General features: G+C 38.2%; 1 protein-coding gene across 2 annotated transcripts; it reads left to right on the top strand.

The window, feature by feature from the left end:
- Positions 1-1,954: 1,954 nt before the first annotated feature.
- Positions 1,955-10,402, top strand: ripk1l (receptor (TNFRSF)-interacting serine-threonine kinase 1, like). Of its 2 annotated transcripts, none has more exons than XM_044039388.1 (11): positions 1,955-2,198; positions 2,546-2,708; positions 3,985-4,141; positions 4,488-4,625; positions 4,728-4,959; positions 5,082-5,231; positions 5,720-5,796; positions 5,910-5,985; positions 6,113-6,724; positions 6,829-6,972; positions 7,641-10,402. In XM_044039388.1, exons 2-11 carry the CDS (start codon positions 2,548-2,550, stop codon positions 7,937-7,939), a joined length of 2,046 nt encoding a protein of 681 aa, XP_043895323.1. In that variant the 5' UTR covers positions 1,955-2,198; positions 2,546-2,547; the 3' UTR covers positions 7,940-10,402. The 2 variants fall into 2 exon arrangements, with proteins under 2 accessions (XP_043895323.1, XP_043895332.1); XM_044039397.1 differs by lacking the exon at positions 1,955-2,198 and adding an exon at positions 3,506-3,583 and having other exon boundaries at positions 2,651-2,708.
- The last annotated feature ends 1,413 nt before the right edge of the window (positions 10,403-11,815 follow it).

Consider the following 11,815-nt stretch of genomic DNA (forward strand, 5'->3'; position numbering starts at 1 on the left):
TATCTGTACTGTACTTTGTATTTTTGATATTTCTATTAACTTTTACTTTATTAAATAAGTACTTTATGCCATTACATTTTTGCAACTGAATTACAACCATCTTCATTACCAAATAAAATAGAAGAAAATATTGCTTTTCAAGTCTTGATGACCACTCAAAACTGCTTTACACTACAGTTTTGCCATTGACCCAGCACATATTCTATCACACTTCTTGTTTTCTTCATACAGCTGTCAGGAGCAATACGGGGACAAGTGTCTTACCTGAGGACTTGCCAGCATATAGACTAGCCCTCCACGTGAAGTACTTCTGAAATGTAAGTACATTTTATATCAGAAAATTACTTTTGATACAGTAAATGTCATACTTTGACTATATAGGGACCTGTCAAATCCCAGGGCAACAACGAGCACAACTAGGGACACAACTCTCCCCAGAGAAGTCTTGCAAAACCCTAGGGGAAGAGGAATACAGCATAACCAATGGGATGCTTCTGCTTCTGCTTTGCTCTGAACAGGGGAAGTAAACCACACGGAGGAACACTGAACCATCAGCTTCCTCTTAGTAAGATGATCCAAAATCCTCTTGATGTGGCAGATGGCCAATAATGTCCACCAATGCTTGTTCCTGTAAACTATCTTGTATCTCTGTCACAAAAGCCATTTGGCAGTTTTGTACTAATACTCCTTAATGACATCAACAGGAAGTAATATGCACTGCCCCATACTGGCACAGGCCACACAAAGTCATACAGTAGGTGGATAGGTGTCAGCTGGTTTACATTTCTGATGAACGGTTATTATTCTTCATGGCGCCGCATGTGACCATATCTTCAGACTAAAGACGAAGAGGCAAAAATCTCCCTTTATTCTTTTCTTTATCACTTAGATATCACTTAGCATGGCAAGTTTGTTTTTTTATTTTCTTAAAAAAGACAATACCATATTTCATTCATGACCATGAGACCTATAATTTACCAGAATATGACTGACAGTGATGGAGAATATTTCACATACAGATTTGTTTGTGATATGATAGCATTGAGTAAACTAATCTGGCGTGGCTGGGGATTTTTCTATAAAACCTGAAGATTACCAGCAATACATGTGAGTGTCGGAGAAAACACAAACAAACATCTCACCCAGAGAACAGAGACAAGGCAAGACAGGTAAATATGATACGGCATTGTTGTGGTTTTGTGTGCAAAAGGAGGAATTTATAGTGTGGGTGTTTACAGAAGACTGCGCTGAATGTAGGTCTACGCACTGTATGTCATTCATCACCCACACCGTCAGACTACAATTCAGGTGGTTTCCCGCTCTAGTTTCACATCAACCCTGTTTCTTCAATGAACTTCAGTTTTTTCCCTCCCCACGTAAATCATTTAGCTGAGCTTCTTTATTTAGAAATCATAAAAAAAAGGGATTTGTTGGCTTGTTACATTTCTTTACGTCTGGAAAGCCAGAGGTAATAACAGACAGATACAACATGCATTCACGCCATCAGGCTGAGGTGACTCATTTATTTTACCATCAGTGTGACTCAGACCTGAATTTCCCAGTGCTGTGTGGACACAGAAATGCATCCATCAATTCCAATATTCAAATCAGAATTGTGTTGCCTTAGTATGTCGTCCTTCGTCGAATATATAATGTGGCCATGTGTCAAGAGAGAATAGTCCTATTGGAATCCATGCAACCGAGAACAATTGCATCAATGCAAAAGTGAAGATCTTTGTATATAAATGTGAATTGTCAGATCTCATCAGTGTTGAATCAGAATTTAACAAAGTGGCTTGTAATGTGAACGTAGCCACTATCACTTCTCAAACTGACAAACTGAAGCTGCTGCTGTCCTGTTGTTGATGCAGTTGTTCTGTCTGCAATCATTGTTTTTGACCAGCATGTGGCAGCAACACCACACGACAAGATCACTATGGCTTACTCCGAGTTTTATAAACAAATTCAAAAATGAAAGACAAATTAAAAACACATGCCGAAGTTGTGTTTACTTGTGGAATGTGTTTTTGGGCCATTTTAGCCACAAACATCGGAATCTGCTCGTTGTCCTGCTCGCTGATCTATAATCGACTTGTATGGCTGGCTGTAGTTTTTGTGTCGCCTTTCTGCCTGAAGACGTCGAGGAAATCCCGGAACCACAAGCAAAGTGTACCTTGGTGACTTTACAGCCAGTTTAGGTAACCGTTTTCTCCGGGTTTTTGTGTGTTTGTGCATAATATAGTATTTTTTTCAGGTGGCGGTTACAGTCAGTGTTCCATTTGTTCGCTATTGTACCGTAACTTTAGTCTTGTTACCGAAAGTTTTGTTAGTATATCAGGCGTTAGCTTGAAGTTTCACTTGTGGGTCTATCACCGTGTTATTACTGTCACGGGTGAATGAGTGACAGCTTCCCTCGGTGTTTTGTTTTATTTACTTGGTGGTGGTCTTTCTCAGCATGGCAGTGTTTACATGGACGGTACACACCACGGTTGACCACTTATAGATGAGAGTTTATCTGAACGAAAGTGTTTTGACTTCATTCCAGAGATGGCCACCGCGCCAGAGTCTTCATTTCAAATGAGGTCGGCCGATCTTATAAAAAAGGAGCCGCTGGACTATGGAGGATTTGGAGACGTTTACCTGTGTTACCATGCAACCCTCGGCCAGGTGGTGATTAAGACCTTGTACACCGGCTCTCTTCGTAACGAGTAAGTTCGGTTTGTGTCTGCTGGGTATTCCCCTCCGACTAGTGCTAAGCTAGATCATGTGTCTGCCTGGAGACTGAAGACAGGCTTTGCCTATAGAAGTTAGTGACACTGATTTTCTGTATTTGACAGGACATACAACGACGGTATATCGTTATTACATTAGAAAAGACATTTTATAAATTCCCTTGTGGAAATTTCTATATTCAGTAGCTCATTTAAAAAGAAACACAAACGCATTTAAAGCAAACAACCATACACAAACAGTGAAATGTTACAAGTGGGGGATGTGTAAAAAAAAAAAAATAGAATGAATAAAATTGCATTACATGCACACACACAAATAGAATTTGTCATTGTAGAAAAATACAATGGAAAAAAAGAACACCGCAGAAAAGACTTGCTGAAGCGTTGATAACATCTCAGGAAATGAAAACCTTTCCAAGTACAATATGTCGATCAAGTGCAATTCAGTTGTAAAATGGACAACATATTCCCCATAAGTGCTTCATTGCTTATAATCAAGGTGCTACTTTCTTTGATGAGTCAACAGGTCAAAAAAGTCATAAGGAAACAAAGGAAGCTAAAAAAAAATCTGAATATGGTTCAATAATATTAAAATACTGTACATCCCAATCAAACTGCACAAAAAATCCCCAGGCACTCACACTGTAACCGTGCTTATACAAAAAAAACTAATTTAAATGTATGAAAAAGACATCAGTATACAGTATGATACAAATGGACTATTGCTGAATGACTTTGTAAAGTTACTGTTTGGCTTATTTCCTTGTCCGTAGTCTCCACCAAGAGACCTGACATTTCGATTTCTAACCACTTCCTTTCAACTCAGACAAGACACATCAGTTATGTGAAAGGCAGGTATAGTTACAGCATCTGTTTCCATCACCAGGGCAATTAAAGAATAAAGATGTTATTTGACAAATAGTATGATTTCATTGGTTATATTTTCTTTTAATTGAATTGACACTTCATTATTGATTTAAAACATGTATCACCACTTTTATAATGTATTGCAAGAATACGAACTAAACATGTACATTGATTCCAACATGTATGAATTACATCATCTCAATGATTGTGTCCGAGAGAAGAAACAATTGAACATCTGTCAAATTATGATTGATCGGATATCATTTGTTTACAATAGTACAACCGGTGCATCCTCACTAAGACTGTTATAAGATGCAAGAAGAGGCAAGTGATGTCTCTTAGTTTGCTGCCATCTAGATGTCACTGTATTTGCTAAACCTTCCAGGGATAATAAAAAGTCACTGCTGGCAGAGGGGAACATCATGGCAAGTCTGAACCACGAGCGAGTTGTCAAGTTGCTGGGCGTGATCATGGAGGACAGAGATTGCTCACTAGTTATGGAGCTCATCCCCAGAGGCAACCTGCTGGCCATGCTAGAAAAAGTGAGTAGACACGAAACACTGTCACGATAAGACTAATTCATGCCTGTAGTTTCCAGGGCTGCAACGAGTAATGGATTCATCAAGAACTAATCAGTCACATATTAACAATTATTTAATAAACAACAAATTGTTGTGAGTGAGTGTGTTGTTGTTAAATAAAACATGCTTCTTAAACATAAGTATGTTCTGGTTTCTTTGCTCTTCTATGACAGTAACTTGAAAATCTTTGTGGATTTGGTCACTATGACATATGGGAATCACTGATTGACATTTATCTGAACTACCTGACCGATTCATTCATTTATTGAAATGAAGGATAAATTGTGTGGTGTCTCCTTGTTCCTAGGTCACTGTGCCACTGTCCATCAAAGGCAGAATCATATTAGAGATTTTGGAAGGGATGGTGTACCTCACAGAAAGACATGTCATTCACAAGGACATCAAGCCAGAAAACATTTTAGTAGACAAGGATTTTCACATTAAGGTATTATACACACACTTTTGTCTAAGAACACATTTATGGTGCGGACATTGTGAGTAACACAATTGTGGTAATCTGATCATTTATATCCACTTTTTTTTTTAGATTGCAGACCTGGGCCTGGCCACCTACCAGACATGGACCAAACTCACGAAGGAGGAGTCTCGCAGGAAGAGTCGTTTGGGCCAGACTGCTGGGACAAGAGGTGCTGGCACACTGAGCTACATGGCTCCTGAGCACCTGGAGAGTATACATACTGTATCCACTGAGAAGTCTGATGTCTACAGCTTTGCAATCGTAGTTTGGGTCATTCTCACACAGGAAGAGCCATATGCAAGTGAGTGTGCGAGTCAAAAAAAAAAATGCCCCAGTCCTAACAGCGAAATTAATTTTATCCCCAAACAATTTGCGTGAATAACTGGCCATATTCGTAACCCAAGTGTCTTTTTTTATGGCCAGATGCCAGGAGTGAGGACCATATCATCCAGTGCGTTCGCAAGGGTGACCGACCAGCGGAACGCCTCATTCCAGACAACACTCCCAAGGAAATAATTCAGTTTATGAAGGATTGCTGGGATCACAATCCAAAGCGACGACCAACATTTACAGGTAATCACATGTGTTGTTTTAACCAGTATATGAAAGAATGGCTGTGTGATGTGACCAAAGTCACTTATCTGATAAGGCTGCTTGGGTTCTCACTACACTCCCCTATCTCACACCAATTAAGTTAAAAAAAAAAAAATAATAATAATTTTGCATTCTGATCACCACCAAAATCTAATAATTTATTAATTGGACCAAAACCGACACACCCAGAAAAGTTGTTATAATTATATATTTAAAAAAAACAAACCGGCATCTCCAGCTTTTCTGGACTGTAAATAATGCATAGATAAAAACACCCACTGTTATCATACTTGTGATTTTTTGCAATATGATTTGCTTCAGGCAAACTGCTTCTTCTTTCCAAAAATCAGAATAGGATTTTTCACTGCTTTTATTTTCAATTTTTCTTGAGCTTTGTCACTACAAAGTTTCTTCCCCCACACACGGATCTTTCTTGTCATATCCTCCCTCCTTTCCTTCCATTGCAGAGGGCTACGCCATTTTCTTTCCCTTGTACAAGGAAAAGCTTGAACCACACATAGAGGAGGATTTACTTCAGCTGAAGGTAAATATTTATATCGCATTTGTCAAGTAAAAAAAAAAACCATTTACTGTGTGAATTTGAAGTTGAAATATATAGTAACAACAGAAATTATACATTTGTTGTTTTTTTCACAGAAATCATATGAAGGCCCAGATGATCTTGTTGATAAGATGAAATCGTTATCAGTAACAAATGAATGTTTTTCAGCAGGTGAGCCCTCTTCGTTATTGCGACCTAGATTGACCTAGATATGATATGCACACTTATTTCTGTTGCCTGATTTACATTGAAATTATTTTTTGGGGGGGATTGCGTCACCCATCTCCTCACCTGACAGATTGCCCCGCCCCATTGTTGAGTTCAGACCGAAGTGTATCAGTGCCAGTCGAAGCCAGTATTGAGGACCTGCACGAGTACGAGCCATCGGTGGAGCCCATTCAGACAGATGCACAGGTTCTCATCCCCCCTCCAGCTGTGGATGAGAAACTGCAACGGGAGCTTCAGTACCACAAATGTGGTAGCTATAACGCTAATGCACCGCTTGACATGGATCGGTGCTACCAACACAACAACTCAAATCCCTTCCTGCAAAACAACTACAGCACTTCAGATCAACCTATAGGGCATCCAGAACAGGATAGACTCCCTGTATCCTCTGTCCATTCCTGGACTAAAGCTGAACCAGTGCAGCCCTCCAGCCACGACGAGTGTTGGCATCGCCCTTCTTCTGGTCTCTATGAGTCCATGAACTCTACTTCACCTACTCCATCCCACTTGTCAATGTCTGCCAGCTATCCCTCACTAGACCAATTGAACCAGATACCTCCACAATCCAACTTTGACTGCTACCCCTCTTGGCCCGGTTACCCGGTGTCTGATACATCTGCTCCTGACATGACCTCTGGGCGTCTCTTGAGCCCTTCTAAGAACGGCATGGCTCAAGATACAGGTACTGAAAGCATTTCCTGAGCAAATTTGAGGAAAATTTGGTGTTCAAAGCTCCGCCTGTCACTTTTGATAGTTTAAGTATTTATTGTTTTGTGCTTGTTGCAGGATCTGTTTTCATTCAGCATGCGAGAGGCATCCAGATTGGAAACCACAATATGATGACTATCAGAGGTTTAGAGCCCTTCCAGAGTGCATCTGCATCTGCATCTGCAAACAGTTCTCTTATCAAAGAGGGCATTCAGAAATATGGTAAATTATGATTTTTACATTCAACATGTAGGAGCATATTCCTGTTGAATCATAACTATGCTTTCTTTAGGTTGCAGCTCTGTTATTGTCATTGAACGGCACCACGCCAGCTCCTTAACTTCCTGTTAGTTGTTGTTAAGGGGAAACTAGGACTTTGTAGGGTAACATTAGTGATTAAAATCAAAAATGTTCACATTTTCTTTTAGTAGTAGTTTTACTACTGAGCTCTGAGGGATTCAACATGAACTACATTAAATCAAATGTCAACAGCAGATCACTGATACATCAACTCCCTAATCAAGCTGGCCTATCGAAAACCAGGAAGTGATTATGCATGTAGTCAATTTATAAGTAATATTTTACTAGTAAAAAAAATGTTTTAATCACCAGAACCCAAAGACATTCAGTTTGACAAAATATTGTGACCTAATTTTTAAATTAAGTTTCTGGCCTGTAAATACCATTACATATAATATGCAAACTGAATATGGAATATCAAATAAAATGTATCTTTGAAACAAATAATCTCTATTTTAATTCAATGCACAACAATATGTTTAATAAAAGGAATAACTACCTAATTTTGTACTTTAATGCATCTTCAGTTAAAGGCTCCAAAAGATTTAAGGCTCTACTAGATTAAACTTAACTTTGCTCTGTGTATTCAGAGGACCATGCAGTGACTGAGGAGCACCTGGATCTGCTGAGGGACAACATTGGAATCAGCTGGAAGCGTTGTGCACGTCTCCTGGGTCTGACCAATGTGGAAGTAGAGACCATAGAACACGGCTACCAACGTGACGGCCTGCCAGAGATGGTGCACCAGATGCTGGAGCGCTGGAAAATGAAGGAGGGAAGTATTGGCTGTACAATTGGGAAGCTTTATCAAGCGCTGCAAGGAAACGTAAAGTTGGATGTCTTCCAGAAAATGGTGGACACCTGCGCTGCTTCTTCCCCGGTCTCATAACTTTTTTTTCCCCCCATCTTCTACCAAGATTATCTCTATTTTTCTAATTATGGGAAAAACAAAATCGTTGTTAATTTCATACTTTGCCGTGTAGAAAAATAACCTTAAGCGTATTATTCCACTTCCAGCACCTGATAATGTTAAGGTTCAATCACAGCAAGGAAAATCTGTTTCTCAGAAATCATCAATTGTGTTATGGAATAAACTTTGACTGTTGCTTTAATACTTTACCCCTAGTGCTCATGCAGCACAGATCTGTGCCGCAGGTGCACCCATGGTAAATTGCCATGGGAATAATACACAACTCCTTAAATGGACATCATGGGAGTGTGTGTTTATAGGTCACGTATTCAGGCTTTAAAAAACTTTTTTTTTTCTTCGTCTCGTTATGTGTTGCGGAGCCAAAGTCATGATTCATTTGATGTCACATTTTTAGTAGTGATAAAATAGCAATAGTTGTGCAGAAGTCACAAAACTCTTTTTGTTCATAAAAACAAGCCAAGTGGAATTTGTGAATTTCACAAATTCTATCCAATTTTAAACATTTTGAGCACACTACTCAAGTGTGTTTATATGGTTGGTGAAAATTAATTTTTTTGTTAATTTTGTGCTGGAAAAAGATACAAGACACTTTATGTTGGACATTCTTATAGCCTCTGTATATACTGTATGTTTGAATATAGTTATGGAAAAAAACAGCCAAAATACTCTGTGGGCTAATGCTACATTCAGGGACAATCATGTGATGTGTGGTTAACATTGAGTCCAGCCAAAACAAACAGAACAAGTAAAACCAACAAGTCTGATAGAAGCTGAAAAAGGTGCTGTTGTGAATACAGTTTCCCCCATAACAGTAAAACAAATGTACATTTTATTTTATTTCAGCCCCATCTGAACGTGTCAGACCCTCAGACCTGCTTCCAGGTCAGAAACATTGTGGCACTGACTCTCATTTATAACGTAGGCCACTCCCACTTCACACATGTGCTGGCAGTCACAATAATTAGCCTCCACCTGTTGGGAGTGAGCAATCAGTCAAGGAGAGTTTGACATTTTATCCATAGATAAAACAGAAAATGCTAACACAAAAAGTATTTATAATAGATAGTACAGACAAGGTTTTGTTATCAAGCAGACATGTCTTAAATACCTTTTTAACTTTACTATATGTCAAAAAAACACTTAAGGTCAATGTTCAGTCCATGTAGTGACAGAGTTTTTAAATGGTGAATCCAAAAGTGTTCACTCCTTAAAAGTAAAACCTCCACGGATATTCAGATGTTTATATTCAACAAAGTGTACTGCGACTGGATAGTTCATATTTACGCGCTTATGCCTCTCTGTTCTGCAATTTGTGTTTTTGATGTTCTGTTTTTATGGCAAATATAAATATTTTTCCACACTTTAATTCATGTTCTTTAATAAATCTGTAATTTACATTGGATTATGACCTCAGATCGTCAGATGGATTATCAGAGAACATGAATGAATGTAATGACAAACCATTTTCAGCAAAGAGGATTTTAAATAAAACTGTTGTTACTTAATACAGAAATACAGAACATAAGGTTCTGAAAAACAAAGCCACAACTAAAAAGTAACTATGTGGTAAGTTATAGGTGTGTAAAACAAGTGCATTAAAAAAAAAACATGAATTGCAGAACACAGAAGCATGTTTGGTACAAAAATATGAACTATTTAACTACAACTTTGTTGAATTTAACCATCTGGTTTCTGGTTTTGTATAATTGGCATATTTATCTCCTTTGTATACAGAAGTAGTACATTTAAAAGGTGTTTTATGTCACGTATACTGATGTTAAAACCTTGTCTGTGCATCTATTAAAAAACGTTTTTTGCATTGGTAAATTCAGTTTCTTTGTAAAACAGTCAAACTCTCACTCCTGGCTGATTGCTCACTCCAAACAGGTGGGGGCTAATTAATGCCATTGCCAGCACATGTGTCAAGTGGGAGTGGCCTACGTTATAAATGAGAATCAGTGCCACAATGGTTCTGACCTGGAAGGAGGTCTGAGGGGCTGAGAGAAATGTTTTTTTTTACTGTTTTGGGGGAAATTGTGTTCGCAGCAGCACATTAGACCACTTTTTGTCACAGTGTTTCTGGTCTTCAAGGAGACCTGAAGGCTGAAATGTCATCTCAGTGAAAAGTGTGCGAGACTTATATCGATTTTTAGTGTTGTTTGTTAGTCATCAACACCACAAGATGATGTGTGTTACTGTTTTCACTATAGGTAAAATGAAGTAGCTGTAAGGATATTCTCACATAAGAAGTTACTTGTTGGCCCTGAATGGTACCAAGTATTTTTGGATTTCATATCTCATTTTATTTCTTGACATGTCACTCACTATATATATACCGGTTTTTTTTCACTGATCTTTATGCAACACTCTTTATAATATGTGCAGCAGCACAAAAAACCTCTAAATAAATTGTTAACATGTGTCATTGTTAATGGGTGTATTTTATGAATTTAAGGTTCAGCATTTTATATATAAAATGACTAAATGTTTGCCGCCCCAGTCAGATTGTAGATCAATACACCTGAGTGTAAAAACACAAAACCCAAACACGTGCGAGGACAAATCTTTCTGATTGCTGTTGTAATTGTCGTCCACCGTTTTTGAAGCGTATTTTAATGGATTCCAGATATAACTGCTGTTTTTCTTACACAGATGGGGATTGATAAACAACTCCGCTAATGTGAGAAAATGACTCCTTTCAAGTGGTGAAGGATTAACGATAAGGGTCTGGGGATGCAAATGTCAGCGGGCTTTTTTCCCAGTAACTGGAACAATTCAATCAGATTTTAACAATGCTATTAAAATGGCACCCCGGTGATCAGTAGATAAAATCTAATTAAATACTTACGTGGGCTTTGCAACATGAAATGTAAAAAGAGTCATTTGAAAAGTGGCGAGACGATGTCTTTAATCTGATTTTTAAGTGAAATGGCCGTGTGCTTGTGAGAAACTAACACAATAGTTTGAGATGTTGTGTGATATAGATTTGGTCATGAGTATGTTTATTTTTCACAGTGAAATAACATACAATAACTACTATGAACAACTTGGATTAGTATTATTTGTTTGACTTGTACCTATACAGTGAGATAATAATAATAATAAAGTGAGTTACTTAATTTGAGAAATAGTCCATTTCCATGCCATATGAAAATGGCATGACTTTACCTTCCAGTCATACAGGTAGACAGGAAGTGTTGTGCCATGCCGTAATGATAATAGGCTGCAGTGTTGTAGTCTGCAAACAGCATGAAATTGAATAAGCACCATTAACTATACACCTGTGTAAACGATAGTGTGCTGGTGTAGTCAAGGAACAACTCCACGACAGGTCGGACTATGGCTGTCACCACATACACGTTTTTACCCATTTCACAAGTGAACCATGAACAAACCGTGGATATAAAGGTACTAAATAACGTTCGCTGTAGGAATAATGATTTACTGAGACAAGCAGCCAGTGACCTGTGCACAGCATAGAATTATGGCTGAATGGCGAAAAGTCCACTTTAGTTTGACGATGCAACAGCGATGTAGTGACACACAATCTGTAAACATGTTTTCAGTTTCATTTTTTGGTCTTTTGTTCACAGAAAACACGTAATGTCAAATTATGTCAATTATGCTCCTTCAAAAATGTTGGTGTTAAAACTTTAGGATTGTATGTCATTGTCAATCAAACCACGCTTATGTTCTTGGTTAGATTAAAAACCAGAAATCCAAAAGCGACAGAGTTGATATTAATTCACAACTCGAAAAAAAAAAAGGCTAAATCAATTACAGATTGGACTGAGAACAAAATCCATTTCGAAGTAAAGCTGTTACTCTTCAAGC

This window comes from Solea senegalensis, linkage group LG1, assembly GCF_019176455.1.
Source record: "Solea senegalensis isolate Sse05_10M linkage group LG1, IFAPA_SoseM_1, whole genome shotgun sequence".
NCBI lineage: Eukaryota > Metazoa > Chordata > Actinopteri > Pleuronectiformes > Soleidae > Solea > Solea senegalensis.

Coding starts and splice junctions, on each gene's coding strand:
- ripk1l (XM_044039388.1), top strand. CDS start 2,548: ATGGCCACCGCGCCAGAGTCTTCATTTCAAATGAGGTCGGCCGATCTT. Junction 5,986..6,112: donor AAATGAATGTTTTTCAGCAG/GTGAGCCCTCTT, acceptor CTCACCTGACAG/ATTGCCCCGCCCCATTGTTG. Junction 6,725..6,828: donor CGGCATGGCTCAAGATACAG/GTACTGAAAGCA, acceptor TGCTTGTTGCAG/GATCTGTTTTCATTCAGCAT.